The following is an 18,137-nucleotide window of genomic DNA, read 5'->3' as shown; positions in this document are numbered from 1 at the left end:
GGTCGAAGTGCACGAGCTGCGGTTATGTGAAATGCGAGTTCCTTGATTGTGCGATGGAGTAATGCGCATAAGAGAAAGGAGCTAGGCATGTTTATATGCGTGATGGCATGAGAGAAGATTGTGGAGGTCGACCTACACTTATGAAGGAGCCGACATGTATAGTGGAGTATTTGCGATGGCGTTTGGGGCGTTGGGTGAGTCGGCTGGGCAGCCAGACTTCACCCACGCTTGTGTATATATTATGGAGCGGTTGCTCTCATTTGCAACCAACTCAACGCTCATACATCTTCGCTCACAAGGAGAGGCGCAGATCTGCAGTGCCCAAGTCTAAGGGGGAAAGGCGCAGGTTTAAGGATGTGCCCGTTCTTGGGCGGTCGTGCACGTTGAAGCGCGGTTGTGGGTGAAGGTGCAGGCAGGAGCACCCGGTGGTTGGGTGAGGGCGTGCACTGGTGTGTGGTGCCCGAATTGTGCGACAACTTGGCATGGGTGTCTTAGCGACTTGGGGAAGCGCCTGCCCATCGTGCAAGTGTGCACGGAGACTTGTTGGTGTGTTGGGTTGTGAACGAGAGTGTGTCTCGGGTTGAGGCGCCCATGTGTGGCGACTTGGAGGCGTGCCCAAGTTGGGAAAACGACACGATTGTGAGACGAAGGTTGGAACTAGAGGTCGTAGAGTTGGGCAGGCGGTACTACGTGCAGTTCACATGATTTGGGCGTTTGTCAAGAGTTGGCAAGTGGGACTGCGTGTGGGCAGGTGTACACGGGTTGGGCGTTTGTGACCAAACAAAGAGCGAACCAGCGAAGACGTGCGATGAGGTGAACGACGGGTTGGTGAGTCGTGCAGCGACCGTGCAGAGGTGCGACGAGCTCGGCAATCGAGTTTGCCGAAGTTGTGAAAATTGACTAAGTGTAAATTTGGGGTTTCCCAAGATTTAGCTTGTACATTGTAAAAGTGATGATTATATAATATATTGATTCGGGTAGACTCATATTGCAGGGAGTTGCCCCTCCCCTTTATACTGTGCAATTGTCTTCTTGTTTATAATTGCTGTTGATAATAAATGAGTATGGGTGTTCATTGGTATAAAGGATAAACATAATAATACTTGGTTGTGAAACACGAACTAAGTAAGAGAAAGTGAATTAAGGCGTAGTCCACGAACATAAGTATTGGTGAAAAGAAAGTGTTCGGTGGTGCCGCACCTCGCTATAAGCTGTTGAAAGACTACCGCAGGTTTAGGGGCGTGACAGTTGGTATCAGAGCTCGGTTGGAGTTGGTGAGCAAGGTTGCTCGTGATGAAGTGACAGTGGAAGCAGGTATTTGCAGGTGAAGGAAGTTGGTTTCACATACAAGTGGAACAAGGGCCGGTTCATGATTGCAGGGAAACTTGGTGAAGCTGGTGAATGAAGAAGGTTTAGCAGGGGTGAAGCTTAGTGCTTGGACCAAGCTGAACGACAAGACATGGCAGGTTTGGAAGAATGTGAAGGGAAGCTCTTGCTTACCTTATACAGGTTGAAGCGGTTGAAAGAAGAGAATCCCCGAATTTGAAAGGAAGTTGAAGTCTTGGAAAAGAATGTTGAAAACAAACTTCTTCAACTTGGTTGGACAATGGAGCAAGATGAAGTTGCAGATTGTGCTATCAAGGAAGAGGAAGTGATGATAGTTGAAGATGTTGCAGATGTGACAACGATGGAGGATGAACTTGAGATTGATCAAGTTGGACCAGGATCGTGCAGTTTGCAGACATGGATGGATGAGGATACTCACATGAAGGAGCCTCATGATGATGATGGTGATGAAGAGAAAGGATTGTCAATTGTTGCAAGACTTGTTGGGGTTGTTTGTGACCTTATGGTAGAAGGTGCAAAGGCCCGTGACAAGGGAGGGACATGATGATCGTTGTTGAGGAATGGGTCATGCTTTAGCCATATGGAGAATTGGCTAAGTGCCTGGCATGACTCATGGACAGGTTGAAGGGCACACATTTGATGTTACTTGGGTGGACTTCTCATGGCCGAGACCAAGATATAGTCTTGGTGGAACCTTTAGTGGGGGAGCTATGATGGAAGGGACTCATGATGGTGATGATATGGTTGGGTGACCGAGTTCATTAGACCGAAGATTGCAGACTTGGATGAGGATGACCGATTGTTGTGATGGGTCTACTTGGTTGGACTACATGGGCAACTTAGTCATGGACATCAGGTTGGGGATGACTTATAGAGCTCATGATGACATGAGATTGTTGTGACTTTTAGGGACTTCATACATGGTGGACATAGAGGATTTGATGCATTGAGGAGCTGAGGTCAGAGACTTTGATGCAGGATGGGGTGCATACTTTTAAGTACATGTATGAGAATGGCTTGAAAGAGTGACTTGATGTGGAGGATCGATATGAGACACTTTGGAGTGATGGAGTCACGATGATGATGATGTCTTGGTGGCAACACTTGGGCATGGGTTGAGCCGACACTCAACTGCCTTTTGACATGAGAGCTGGTTGATCTATGATCATGAGCAGCACATGGATAGATGAGACATGTGTATACTTGTTTCTATGGTAGACTTTAGGGATGACACATTGCAGATATGATGGAGGTTGCTTCATGGACCTAGATGTGGCATACCGAGAGTTGGATATTGATGAGATGGTCTCTTCATATGGAAGAGATACACATATGGATGATGATGTTGGGATAGATGTGGTTGATTTCATGTAGCACATTGACACCAAACATCATGGACAGCATGTTGTAGATGAGATGAGGACTACTTCATGGACCTGAGCATGGCTTACACTTGTATGGAGATGGATTCTTGATTGAGTTGAGGATGTGGTAGGATGTTTTGAGAAACAACTGATGGTGGCATGAGGATGTGCATTCTCATGGTTTGGGCGTGACGGTTGGATTAGCTACCCAACTAGTTCAAACGTGGGGACATGTAGTGTACAGAGATGTGTTAGCATTATGTTGGAGTACCATGGCAGCAGTTCACATGATGACACATGATGAGGTCGACACGAGATGTTGCAGTGGGCATGTAGCTTGGATGGAGGGACCAGCCTTCCACAATGGGAAGCAGCATGTGGAGATTGTGACAAGGTGATCGATGATCATGGATTGAGATGATCTCTGATGTATGACATATCGATGGAGTATGGTGATCTTGGTGATAGATGGTTACCGAGGCGAGACATGATGGAGACAGTGGTTCTACATATGTTGCAGGGATGTTTGCAGTATGTGGAGGAGTTGACATCATGGATATTGATCATCTTGGTGGATGGCTACCAGGATGGTATGTTGTCGAGGACGACAACGATTTCAGGTGGAGGAGGATGTAACGTCCCAAGGTCTCCACCCGATGTGCGACGCGTTCGGGCGACAGGCGACCGTGGGTGAGCACGTGTTTTAGACGAAGTACGAACGTTCGGTCGAAGTGCACGAGCTGCGGTTATGTGAAATGCGAGTTCCTTGATTGTGCGATGGAGTAATGCGCATAAGAGAAAGGAGTTGGGCATGTTTATATGCGTGATGGCATGAGAGAAGATTGTGGAGGCCGACCTACACTTATGAAGGAGCCCACATGTATAGTGGAGTATTTGCGATGGCGATTGGGGCGTTGGGTGAGTCGGCTGGGCAGCCAAACTTCACCCACGCTTGTGTATATATTATGGAGTGGTTGCTCTCATTTGCAACCAACTCAACGCTCATACATCTTCGCTCACAAGGCGATGCGCAGATCTGTAGTGCGCAAGTCTAAGGGGGAAAGGCGTAGGTTTAAAGATGCGCCCGTTCTTGGGCGGCCGTGCACGGTGAAGCGCAGTTGTGGGTGAAGGTGCAGGCAGGAGCGCCCGGTGGTTGGGCGAGGGCGTGCATGGGTGTGTGGCACCCACATTGTACGACGACTTGGCCTGGGTGTCTTGGCGACTTGGGCGAGCGCCCGCCCATCGTGCAAGTGTGCACGGAGACTTGTTGGTGTGTTGGGTTGTGAACGGGAGTGTGTCTTGGGTTGAGGCGCCAGTGTGTGGCGACTTGGAGGCGCGCCCAAGTTGGGAAAACGACACGATCGTGAGACAAAGGTTGGAACCGAAGGTCGTAGAGTTGGGCAGGCGGTACTACGTGCTGTTCACACGATTTAGGCATTTGTCAAATGTTGGCAACTGGGACTATGTGTGGGCAGGTGTACACGGTTTGGGCGTTTGCAACCAAACGAAGAGCGAATCGGCGAAGACGTGCGACGAGGTGAACGACGGGTTGGTGAGTCGTGCGGCGACCATGCAGAGGTGCCGACGAGCTGGGCAACCGAGTTTGCTGAAGTTGTTAAAATTGACTAAGTGTAAATTTGGGGTTTCCCAAGATTTAGCTTGTACATTGTAAAAGTGATGATTATATAATATATTGATTCGGGCATACTCATATTGCAGGGAGTTGCCCCTCCCCTTTATACTGTGCAATTGTCTTCTTGTTTATAATTGTTGTTGATAATGAATGAGTATGGGTGTTCATTGGTATAAAAGATAAACATAATAATACATGGTTGCGAAACACAAACTAAGTAGGAGAAAATGAATTAAGGCGTAGTCCACGAACATAAGTATTGGTGAAAAGAAAGTGTTCGGTGGTGCCGCACCTCGCTATAAGCCGTTGAAAGACTACCGCAGGTGTATGGGCATGACAGAATGGAACGAAAAAGTTAACGTTGAATTTGCAGACTCTCATTTTGGTGCATGTACTCATTAATAGTTAACATGGGTAACTAGTTTCTAGTAATGCCTACAGGTTATTATATTCCAACATAAATATCAAACGGTGTAAGACGATACAACCCCTGCTGCTTGGGAATGATAACTATGCTTACCAAATCAAGAATCTGTGCATTCCTAAAACTATACAACCAAATGATTTGTGAAATAACCCTTTGCTATCAAGAACAAGAACATTTATATAAGTAAGAAGCTATACGAATTAGTTCGGTTACGCTTTCATTTCCGGCCAGTAATGTAGAATAGTTCTACCTACAGAATGGTAGTAGATATAACATAACGTAATAAATCGAGAGCCCTCACATCAAGATTATTCCATTAAAAAGTAACATGCCGAATTCATCAGTGAAGAATCATAAATCTAATTATATATCCTAGGAAATCAAACGATGTCGTTAATAAGTAACCATTAAGAGCTATGTATGTGTAAAGTATTTCTTTCAAGAAAGCGATATATACAATGTGGGTAGTCATGGAGGCTTCCAACCAGCAGACATGCATTCAAAGTAAGAACTTCTAATGTTAATCCTTCTTAGAACCTAGAAATAAGAGAGATACTGGTACATTGTAAATGAATTAGTTACAGAAAAATAAACAAGAAAATTATACCCGAAGGAAAGCAAGGATACGAATGGTTTAAGGGTATTTCCAGATTCGTTCTGTCTGCCAGTTCGAGGTGGACGCCAATGAACGACACTCTGATAGAATGGGATTAATTTGGATGAAAGGACTATAAGTAACTGACAATGAACGACACTCTGATAGAATGGGATTAACTTGGATGAAAGGACTATAAGCAACCTGCGCAAATACCAGACATAATCATAGTGGTTAAATGACAACATATTTAGCAAATGATAATTGCATATCAGAAAAGAAACCAAAACATTGAATTTGCTAATTAAATGTAAAACAGAGGAATTGCATAAAATGCACACTTTACAATCCCATATAGCAAAATTGTTTATACAGCTGGGAGGACGTGCAAAAGCTTCCAAGGGAAGGTTGGACCTCAAATCCACCATGAACCAGTAACCTCTTCGAGAGTTTGACTTAATACAAACAAGGGTATGGTAACCCGAAATCAAACCCTAAACACAAACCCTCATGCAGTTGCTTAAAGATTAAACTCAAAATCAGCCAACCAGAAGGAAGGCCCTCATACCCGTGCGAATTACTGTAAGGAAATCTTGGTCTTCCGGTAGCCTGGCGTTCTGGGCCTGCACACTCGCACCGTAGTGTTGTAACAAGTTAAATCACATGGTGGAATAAACTAACTGTCAACAAATAAAGATAATTCATATGCATTTAACATATTACCAGTTGGGAGGCGGGGATAACAGTCATTCTCAACATCACGAGTGTCGGGAGTGGCTGTAGTCGCGGTGCCTGCAAAAGGTAACCTCCTAGTTAAACACTCAGCAAAGAAAACACAAAAGGTCTTCTAACAAACTAGCAGTGCAGCAAAAAGAAAAGGGACCCAATTCCACGCATAACAGTCTTACCTGTATAGAGTAGGTGGCCATGAGGCAGCAGTGTACAACTCACGACCAAAATAGTTGGTAACATTGAAGTTCTAGACAAACCCTCCAAGGCGCGTAACTGGTGAAGCGAAGACTGTCTGAGAAAGAATATCGTCAACATAACCATGGTTTCACACAGCAAACCTCCAAGAACCAAACCAAGCCAAATGACGGAAGAGCAGGGACAGAGCACTGGGTCGTTAGCATAGCACCTCGGGTTCCGGTGGACCGTCGGATCCCATGCTTTGATTGGACGGTATCGCCTGCTACAGATGGCATCCGAAGGAGGAAGAACCTGGTAGCTGGCGGCCATTCAACTGCAGGCCAACCAGACAAGGTCTAAGACTGTTAATGCGGGCGCTACACGTACATCAGATGCTAACCCAAGAATAATATTAACACGTACAAATATGTCAGCCCTTAATGTTACATGTGTAATACAAACCACACCCGGTAGACATAAATCTGTGGATTGAATATAGTCATACTTTAGCAATTATGATGTCCACCTTTCTATTGATTATATTATTATATAACTTAATTCAGAATAATGATTGCTATCGTTAGATCATGGTAAAACAATTTATTTTTGTTATAATTATCTATGCGTATTATTAAGGAATGAGGTGTTACAGTTTGTAACATAGAGAGTATTATTTAAAAATATATTTCGAAAATTACATGAAGAATATGTAAATTAATAATGCTGAATAGTGAAAAATGTATATTAAAATTAACCCATATACATTGAAATCAAATCTTATTAGAATAATAAATATTTATTAACTTTCACTCGATGTTTACCTTTTGATTGTCAAAAAGATATAAATGATATTTCAAGATGTTAATAGATTAATTGGTATTCATGGACTTCGATATGACTGCAAATGGATGTTGAAAAAGTATCATCGCACTGTGCAAAGTAAATACAAATATATTTTATAATTGCCACATTTTAACCAAAGTATATTTAGATTTTTTAAATCAAAATAATCTAGTTTAACAAGTTAATTTTTAAGTTTTTCCACCAAAATATTTAGTGAAAAGGTTTTTTGAAATTTTATATCTAACTTTTTCAAATATATAAATAAATTAAGTTTTTAAATATATTTAAAACATTTTAACAATTTAAAATTGCAATTCATTTGAAATTTATAATTTAAAAATTTTGAACCAAATTTCAAATATAATTGGGAAGAATAAATAAAATAAAAAATTGATTTGTTAAACTACGACTTTCGGGGCAACTCCTCCGCCTCGTTACATTACGCGCTTTCATAATTGTGCCATGACACGATGATGCTATGCGCCTCGGATCGTATTTCTGGAATTAGAAATGATTGATTATGGAGAAACGTCACGTTGTTTTGCATCGAGACGTGGACATAATCTCATCACAACTTACTTTATTGATTTTTTCCGGTTGCCGATCGCCAATCCATTTATTACAGTGAAAAGATGAAATGTTCTTAAATCTTAATTGGCCATCGTGCAATTTTTGTGGATTTGTCTGGTGGTGCCCGTGAGAGAAGAAATATTCCCCATATTCACCATGGCTGCGGCGAAGTCCGCAAAGAAGGTGTTTTAATTAGCTCTGTAGGTAGTAACTTGCGAATTTCTAGAGCCTCCCCTGTAGATAGTAACTTGCGAATTTGTAGTAAGACTGTCTCGCAAGGAGGAAACGATTGGAAGGGTAGGTGTGGAACGTGTCAAAAGTGCCAAAGTTTTCAAACGTGTGTGACCCACACGCATTGCATATCGGAATCTATTGTAGAGACCACTCGGTTTCTGAAAAAAGAGATACCACTCGGTAGGTGACTCTAAAACATCGAGATTTTTTTTTGGTTGACCGCTCGGTATTGGAACCTTCCTAGCTTTGTGTAATTATCTAAGTTCTGATTCCGCCATAATGATCGTAGTTGAAGTTTTATTTTTTTTAAATGAGTTATTTATTTATAATAATAATAATCTATTCAAGTGTAAATTTTAGTTTTGTAGTGTAGTTGTTTTTATGTAATAGTTTTTGGAATTTTTGTTGATTTATTTATTTTTTAATATAATTTCTCAAAAAATTGGTAGGTATTGGTTGAAATTACAAGTTTGAGGTGTGAACTCTTAATTATTTAAATGCTTCAAAGGTTTTCTAGAGACTTGAGTTTATATATGTAATCAAAAACTTATTTCAAACAATAAAGATATATATTTGACCCAAAAAAAATTCAAGCCAAAAACTCTAAAACTCATAATAGTTATACAAAGTTGTTATTGATTTAAACCATGTAAATTTGTCATGCCCTCAAAAAATAATATAAATAATTTTCCCTAATGTGGGCCAATTTTAAATTATATATAACTTTTAATCTGATTAATGGACTAGCATTAATTATTAAAATATAGCTACTTATTTAAATTGATCTCATGTTTTTAATAGTTCCTTTATCATATATGTGAATTTGAATGGATCAAAAATTTACCTCTGACATTTTTTTTTGCCACATTAAAATTCGAAATTAAGTAAAATTTTAAACTCTTTTGCTCTTTATTAAAACCAATGGCATTTCTTAAATGAAAGGGAAAAGGTTAATTCAACACAAAGAATCCAAAATCTTGCTCTAGAATCTTTTAATATTTTTTTTAACTAAACATTTGTAAAACAATTTTTTAAAAGGAAAAGTCATATCCTAGGAATATATTAAAATCTTTAAAAACATAAATATTTCCACATCAAAATTGTAATATTTGAAAATATTAATTTGATATAGTTTTATTATAAATTTTGTTATCATGGATGAAGAACCGTCTCTGGTGCTCCGTCTAATCTCCTCCTGCATCAAATCTAACCATAGTCGTTCCCAATTTGGCAGTTTCTCCCTTCCATTCACCGAGTCCTGGTAGCTATGCCAACTCTTAGGAAAGTCAAGGAGTGCTAGACTCACCATCCTCATCCGACAGTCACCCCCACACTTCCCAGCTCATCCCGGCTTTGGGTGAACTTCGTGAGATACTGGGGCATACTGTCTCCATTCTCACACTGAATGTTTCTAAGTTTTATCTCTTGCTTTGGAATTAAATTCGAATTCCACCAGCTCAAAACTCAACCGCTTCCGATCTAGAATTCATGAGAACAAAATATTTCTCGTACAGAGATTGACTGTATGGGCATTCACCGGATATCTCACCTTCCAAAAGAAGGATGAATCCAGAGGCTACCTGGCCCGATTACAGACTCTGCCTAAAGAAATAGAATGTAAACACTTCTTGAATAGTAGATCTGATGATCAATCCTCGCTTGATATCCTGTAAAAATCTCTTCTACAAATCAAGCAGCTCTGATACCATGTAGAAACTTTTTCTACAATTATCTAGCTCTGATACCATGTAGAAATTTTGAATAATTTAACACATATTCACAGAGATTATCCTGATTATACACTTATAAGCGGAACATGCATAATACATAACCTCCTCTACGTTGATCATCAATTTACAGAAGCAGAAACATTCACAGGCACACATAGAAGCATCAATCAAACTCATTAACACCGTATGTATCCCGGGAAAGCATCTCTCGCTAAAACCCCACACTATCTGTATATTATATTGATTGAATCATGTAACAATACACAGCATAATACTTCTCACAAGTATCTCCACCTGTTACACACAATACAACTCAGATCTGATCTCCAAATCTATTCCACTGCTTGCCTGCCTCCACTGCTCAATACTTGCTCAAGAACTGATGAGAATGGCTCACCAAACTCGTATTTCACCTCAAAATAATCACTCACACTTTGTTGGACGTGATCAAAGGCTACAATACGGGCAAATACGTGAGCAGAACTCATTGGCATACTCAATCCCTTGATTGTGCAAGATCTGGTGCACAACTATAGTCACAACTGATAGCAATCTGATTCTCTACCACTCGTCCCTGTTGAACTGAACATGCACTGACATGCAACTGAGTTAACTGATGTATTTTATAGTTGTATTATGAGTTAATAATTAGTTTAACAACTCATCATTAGTCTATCTACAGTTAGACTAACTACAACTAGTTTAACTAAGTCAAACTGAACACAACTCCATCAACTCCACAATCAACTCCACCAAACTCAACTGATTTGATTCTAACTGATACATGCATGCAACAACTCAACTGACTCATAAGAAAAGCGTATTTCCTCTGACAGCTGCATGTGCCACCTCTGTAGCTCAAACTGAAGTGCTCCAAGAGAATAAGATCAAGTTTATAGTCCAAATATTATTATGAGACAATAATATTTGACTTTTCTATTTTTGACAACCAATCTAAAAATAGACTTTGATCACTCACACTTTGATCAAAAATAGAAGTCCATCTATTTTTCCCAACTTGACCAATCATCCATAAACAGCAACCTGCAATCCATAGACATGATCCATATGTCTAAAAATAGACATAGTCTGAAAATAGACTTGCGCCAAAAATAGCCTGCGGGCCCACTTAGTGAAGGCGACTCTTTTCACTAAGCTCCATCATCTTGTTGCACTCTCAAAAAGCATTTCTTGTTGCACACTTTTCAACAAGATGCATTGATTTAAGTGTACATGTTGTTTTCTTATAATTCTATTCAATTGTTTGCACTAGATACATTGATTTCAATGTAGATATTAATTTCTAATCCTTTTGATTGCTTGCACTAGATGCATTTATTTCAGCCTAGAGTTGGATTTCTAATTCTATTTTATTTCTTTCACTGGATGCATTAATTTTAGTGTAGATGTTGAATATAATCTCATTTGATTGTTTGCATTAGATGCATATCTTATATGTTGTTTTGCAATCTTATTTGATTTCTTGCATTAGATGCATTGGATGTTGTTAATCTTGAAGTTTTAGATTATTAAGAAAAAATATTTTCAAAATAATAGTAATACCTAAAAGGACACTGTTAAGAATTAATTAGATGTGAAGAGTTGTCATACCAGAATTAAAATGAAATATATTTGTAGAATCAATCTTCCTAGAAAGTGAAAATTAACCCTTGAGAAGATCGTCACCCTTCTACATCACCAACTAATTATTAATAGATAATTACATATATTTAAAATTACTAGTAGATAATTGCATATAATAATGTATTCATAATATTTATAAGAGGAAAATATATATTTATAAACATTCAAAACAAATCGAAATATTCTTGAAGGAGATGTGATACTTGTTTGGAAAAACAAATAATGTAAAGATTTTATAATCCTAGCTACTCATTAAAAAAATTCAAAAATACATTATTTCTTGACATTGCTAAATAGACTATAGATAAAAAAATCATCAAAATGTTCATGAGGGAAACACATTATTTCAAACATTAACAAAGAAAAAAACATTTCAAGAGTAATCTTGACCCAATAAATTATTATAACTAATCTTCATGATATTTTTAGTAACACGTGGAGGGACACCATTCAGAACTATTTAGTAGTCATAAGTTGTGATACCTAAAATTAAATGAATTAGATGCAGTATCAATCTTGCTGCACGATTGTCTTCCTTGTCTTCCTTCTAGAAAATTACATACACATATACAAATATAACAAAAACTTGTAACATTCAAAAAATTTATCATCCAAATCCCAACACATAAACACACTAACCACTCAAAGCATCCAAACAAAGATGTACAAATTATTCAAACACATAAACACACAGACCACTCAAAGCATCCAAACAAAGATGTACAAATTATTCAAGGCAAACAACCGAGACTAAATTATAGAAGAGAATGATATGGCCATGCCAAGCAAGAAAAACATCATGTGAATTTTGAATCTAATCTCAAACATATGCATAATAATGATAAACTAAAAATGTGACATTGTTGCCCTCAACTTGAATGATCTTAGATCCATCTAACACTGGATCTATCATGAGCCGAGGGAGATCGAATCCCTAAAGGTACAAATATTTTCTCAAATTCTACACTCAAAAAAAATTTACATTTACAAACCTTTCCTCAAATTCTACACTCCAAAAAAAAATTTACACTTAAAAAAATTTAATCCCTATACACTCCTGATAGTTCCATTATTAAATGAATCTACTCTGATTATCTTACTATACATCACAAATCAATCACAAAATGTTGATACCATTTATCCAGGAAAATTATACTTTAATCATGAGATGGTTGTTATGATCGAACTAGGGATATGCGGCAGTCTATCACAAATATTCCATCGAGGGATTAAACTTTTGTGTTTTGATAGCAGTGAACGCGAAAAAAAAATCAAGACCTATTTTTTCGTTCCTCTCCTTTTATTTAAAAATAAATAAAAAATAAAACTGTAAATTCAAAGCATCTCGATATACGAATATATGATTTTGACCATTAGATCGACAGTTTAACTAACTCCTCTTGATACACTTCAACAGAGGTTTTCTATAAAACCCTAATCTAAGATTCTTCTAATCACTCAATGAAAATTTTGACCCGGGTTCATAAATTCACCATCATTCAAATTATGATAAACTCAAACTAAAGGAAATCACTCTCTTCTTCCATTATTCGTTGTTTAGACTAAATCCTTCTATGTTCCAATGATGGGCGCCTAGCAATACGACAGAACTGTTAATCAGCTGATGGGAATATAAACGGTGATTTCAACTTATCCATTCATGCTTCCGTATACGGCAACATAAGTCATCACTTTAACTTGTTCATTCATAATTCCGTCTTCAGCAGACAATCATTATTAAACATTCCTTACTTTCTGCTATCAACGAAGCCTGGAATTCAAATTCTCATTGCGTGTTACTTTTTTTAAGAAGATGCTCTTTAATCTCTTTCATTTTACGTATGATACAAATTCATAAACAGTTATTTACTAGTTTATGTGATTGTGTAAGAGTGCGAGGGGCAAATAGAAAATGAAAGACGAAGATAATATACTCAGGTTAATTCAGTATACTAACTTCATAAATTGTAATGTGTTATAGTATATATGTACAATGCTTTTAACACAAAATAAGCATTTAGAGTGCTTTTAAATCAAAAAAACTTTAGAATGTATAGCTTCCAAATCAGGGATTAACAATATTACTCCGATAATTTGAATAAACAAAAGACCAAATCAAATATTAAGAGTTACCAGAACATATAGGAATCAACAAAATAAATTATCATGATCTTAGTTAATTCGAAGAGAAGATTAAGTATGACATTAAGGTATAATTAAATTGAGCTGTTTTTAGTGTGATTTTTTAGAAGATTTTTAGGTGTTTTTTTGGTCTAATTTCATTAAAATCAGGTAATAATTAATTGAAATCACAAATTTGATGAATAATTGCTCCTTAGGGATTTATTATAGTGCTGAATTCATATATATAATAAAAAAAATCAATTTATATAACACATATAAAGATTTCACTTCAAAAATTTTAACTTGTTTGTTGCACCATAATGCCAAAAAAATACACTTAAAACAACTCATAATAAAACATATAATTTCCCAATTAAAAATCAACAAATACATTATTAGGATCTTAGTTAATTCTAATAGAAAATTAAGTAGAACAGAAAAATATAATTAATCTATTTTTTAACAGGTATTTCTTATATTTAAATTTCAATGTAAAGGGAAGATTTAAATTTCAATGTAAAGGGAAGGTTGACTCTTTTTAGAGCATAGTTTAATTATTTGATGTTTTTGTTTTGTGTGAGATATATTTTTTTGGGTTTTATTTAAAATGTGGTAGGAATTGTTTTTGGTAAGCTCTGTTAAGGTATTTTGAGTTAATTACATAGTCAATTTATCATTAATGATTTTTATTCTCTAAATTTTAATAATCTATAATTTTGTCTATAATAATTTTTGTAATGTAGTTTATTTAAAAATTTAATAACTCCATTGTAATTTGCCTTTAGACCATTAATAATCATTTAAATGGTTTTCTAATAAAAAAATTTATGTTTAATGTTTGTGTTTATGATATATTTCTTTATTAATATCACATTATTGTTTTATTTACTAATAAGTTTGAGTTATGAACTTTGCAAAATTCAAATATCTTTAATTTTTTAAGAAATTAAATCTATGGTGTACATTTAAATATATATTTTAAATAAAAAAATAGTCAAAAAATGAAAACCAAAAATACCAAAACATTAATAATGAAAATATACCAGTGTTTTATTATCGGTTAAATACGTTTAAAGTTATAAAAAAAAGGTTCCGGAGAATGCCAATTTCCAGGCCCTCTCAGCCGATCTGATGAGATTCATAACTTAGTAATGAAGACTCTGTTTTATTACCAAAACATTGAATAATTAAAATATACCAGTGATTTATTATCGGTTAAATACGTTTACAGTTAAAAAAAAAAAGGTTCTGGAGAATGTCAATTTCCAGGCCCTCTCAGCCGATCTGATGAGATTCATAATTTAGTTATGAAGACACTGTTTCGGTTGATGTTGAGATGTAGCCTAATTTTCCTTTGACAAGGAAACATATTAAGATCAAAATTTCAATTATCATGTAATAAGTTAATTTTGGAATCGATTGCCAAAGTCAAAGTTATCAAATTTATGTAATAAAAGTCAAAGATTGATATGTCTCTATTACTACGTATCAAAAGTCAAAGATTGATGATGTCTAGATGGTGAGATTCTTGGAAGGATGGCAAGGTTGACTTGAGAGTGAGCCAAATTCCCACCAACTACCAAAATGTCTTTGTGCAGTGCAGGCACATTTTTCAGCTGACCGCGTACACTTGTAGACTCTTTACCTAAATTGAAGCAACGGCCCGAACTACAGGGAGAATGGTCTGCAGATATCCAATAAAAGATCATCTGCAAGCTTTGTGAGGCTTCTGTCTAGATACATCATGGTAGGCGTGTGGGGCATAAATTTATAACTTTCCCCTAATTTACGCGTATGCCACTATTAATAAAAAGAAATTCGAAGCTATTGTCGACGTCCACGGATAACCTTTTGAAAATGAGTGGAGCCTACTGTCTTTTCTTTGCGCGTTAATGTCGCTGCCGCGCCAACCGGAACTCGTCTGACAGAAGCTCTGCAACTATAAAAACCCATTCAACCTGCTGAACATTTCATTGCTTCAAAGAGTCATGGCTTCGTTTACTGCAATGCGTTCTCTGGCCTTTATCGCCTTGTTGATGTGTTCGACCGTTGCGTACGCGCAGCTTAGCGCAACGTTTTATAATACATCATGTCCCAAACTACTCTCAACGGTGCAGGCCGCTGTGAAGCAAGCGGTGGCCAACGAGAAGCGCATGGGGGCATCGCTCCTCCGCCTTCACTTTCACGACTGCTTCGTTAATGTAATCTAATGTTTTTGTTTCTTCGTTCCCCGTCTTAAAATCCATTCGCTGTATTTTCCAGACCGGTAGAATTGGATTTCTTTATTTCCGTGATTGTGAAAAACAAGAGTGCTTTTGCAGGGTTGCGATGGGTCTGTGCTGCTGGACGACTCTTCGACTCTAACGGGAGAAAAGACCGCCGTTCCCAACAACAATTCGGCAAGGGGTTTCGATGTGATAGACACCATCAAGTCTCAAGTGGAAGCAGTTTGCAGTGGAGTTGTATCGTGCGCAGATATTTTGGCTATTGCTGCTAGAGATTCTGTTGTCCAGGTAATTAGTTACGAAAATATTAAGCACTATGTACTAAGCTACTCATGCGCTGTTGTCCGGGTAGTTAATTAAGCAAAGCAAATATTAAGCACATGTATTAAGTTATTGATTAGGTTAGTGTTTAGGTGATTAGTTACCTAAATATTAATTACTATATATTAATTTATTAAGTATCATGTACTAAGCTATTAGATGAGAATAAAATAATATTTAGTAAATGAGATGAAAAAATATTGAACCAATCATTAACTAAATGCATGGTGTTGAATATTTTTCACCATTAAGTTCGTTTCGATTGCTGATTTGCAGAGGATTCGTTAATGATTCGGCAATCAGATGGGCATAGGCGCTGTCAATTATCACTCTAATTGCCTAATATTTAACGAATCAACCATAAAAATAAAAATGCTCATTTTTCACTGGGGTTATACATTTTTTTTAGCATCATTTATTATACAATCAGACAGACTTAGGCCTAATCAATTATTTAACGTGCCTATATCCTTTTGATTGCTTAACATTCAACAAATCAACCACAAAAATAAAAATACTCAGATTTCACTATAATTATACAATTTTTTAACATCATTCATATTCATATGCATAATATTCATCATCTAAATAAATGTTCCCTACTTTATCATAATCATTTATCATATACTTTATCATAATTATTTATCTAGATATCCTATTTGGTTATCGATTTTCTATATATATGGATTTTTCTGTTAAAGGTAGATTTTGATATACAATACATTTATCTTTCATATAAACATATTGATATGCAAATTGAAATTATTTATCTAGGTATCCTATTTGCTGATCGATTTTCTCAATATGGATTTTTCTACATATAAATTGTAGATTTTGATATACAATACATTTAGTTAGATTCGCTTCATTCCTATTTATAAAATTTCAAACTATTACTCGAATATATAATCAAATTAAATTCAGAAACATGAAAATCTATAATCAAATTAATTCAATAACACGGCATTGACAATATTTTCGTCTTTTTTGCTAGTTATATTTTGTCTTTTTTGTTGATCGCAGTTGGGAGGCCCAACATGGACAGTGCAGCTTGGGAGGAGAGACTCCAGGACTGCCAGCCTAAGTGGTGCAAACAGCAACATTCCGGCTCCTACTTCTAATCTCAGTGCTCTCATCTCCTTATTTCAAGCTCAGGGCCTTTCCACTAAGGACATGGTTGTTCTGTCAGGTATAGAATATTTATACTGTGGATCACAATAAATATTAAAAAATCTCATTGAGAATTAATACGACAACCCGGCATTTGATCTGAAGTCTTGATTTTTTCTCTGGTATTTAATTAGGTGCGCACACCATAGGCCAAGCGCGGTGCACAAGCTTCAGGGCCCACATTTACAACGAATCCAACATTAACGCAGCATACGCCTCTTCCCTGAAGACAAACTGTCCGAGTACAGGAAGCGACAACAACCTGTCACCATTGGATCTTGTTACTCCCACCACGTTTGACATCAACTACTACTCAAACCTGAGAAGCCAAAAGGGACTTCTCCACTCCGACCAGCAGTTGTATAACGGAGGTTCTACAGACTCAATGGTTACTACCTACAGTAATAACAAGAACACCTTCTTTTCGGACTTCGCCACGTCCATGATTAACATGGGAAACGTTAATCCTCTCACCGGTACAAGCGGAGAGATTCGCAAGAACTGTAGGAAGCCTAATTGATGTCTATGACAGACTCAGTCTGCCTGAAGACTCGGTCAGAGTTCCTTCTTTTACCGGGACATGAAGTTATTGTTATTGTTATGTAGATGTGGCATAGCCACATATATTATATTATCTTGTGGCTAGTGTCCTTTTTTTAACCACTTTTTTATAATAAAAATGTTTAATTTCATTTAGAATTGAATAATATAATATAATTTCATTTATATTTATATTCATTAGTGGGGAGTTTTAATTAGGAGAGCAAAACCATATAATATACCATCGTTGATTTTGTTTATTTTTTCAACATCGTAGTGCCTTTAAATAGAAATTTTTATATGTATGTATTAAATTTTTTAAAATATATTCGTATAACTATATATTTTATTTAACTATTAATTAGTGTAATATACAAATTAAATAATCTATAAATTTAAATAGATCTCAATTATTATATCAATTATAATAAGTCTTCAAACACTTATTTCAAAATACATCT

The 18,137-nt window shown here is 36.7% G+C and overlaps 1 protein-coding gene across 1 annotated transcript; it reads left to right on the top strand.

The window, feature by feature from the left end:
• The first annotated feature begins 15,399 nt into the window (after positions 1-15,399).
• LOC149138384 (peroxidase P7-like) lies at positions 15,400-17,868 on the top strand. Its single transcript, XM_089453250.1, has 4 exons — positions 15,400-15,621; positions 15,742-15,933; positions 16,990-17,155; positions 17,271-17,868. The coding sequence occupies exons 1-4, from the start codon at positions 15,409-15,411 to the stop codon at positions 17,654-17,656; spliced, it is 957 nt and encodes a 318-aa protein (XP_089309376.1). The 5' UTR covers positions 15,400-15,408; the 3' UTR covers positions 17,657-17,868.
• The last annotated feature ends 269 nt before the right edge of the window (positions 17,869-18,137 follow it).

This window comes from Pinus tabuliformis, chromosome X, assembly GCF_031772625.1.
Source record: "Pinus tabuliformis cultivar Carrire ecotype Pingquan chromosome X, CPIR1, whole genome shotgun sequence".
In the NCBI taxonomy this organism is placed as follows: Eukaryota; Viridiplantae; Streptophyta; class Pinopsida; order Pinales; family Pinaceae; genus Pinus; species Pinus tabuliformis.
The sequence above is the reverse complement of the archived record's forward strand: the minus strand, read 5'-3'. Positions and strand labels throughout refer to the sequence as shown.

Coding starts and splice junctions, on each gene's coding strand:
- LOC149138384 (XM_089453250.1), top strand. CDS start 15,409: ATGGCTTCGTTTACTGCAATGCGTTCTCTGGCCTTTATCGCCTTGTTG. Junction 15,934..16,989: donor CTAGAGATTCTGTTGTCCAG/GTAATTAGTTAC, acceptor TGTTGATCGCAG/TTGGGAGGCCCAACATGGAC. Junction 17,156..17,270: donor GGACATGGTTGTTCTGTCAG/GTATAGAATATT, acceptor GTATTTAATTAG/GTGCGCACACCATAGGCCAA.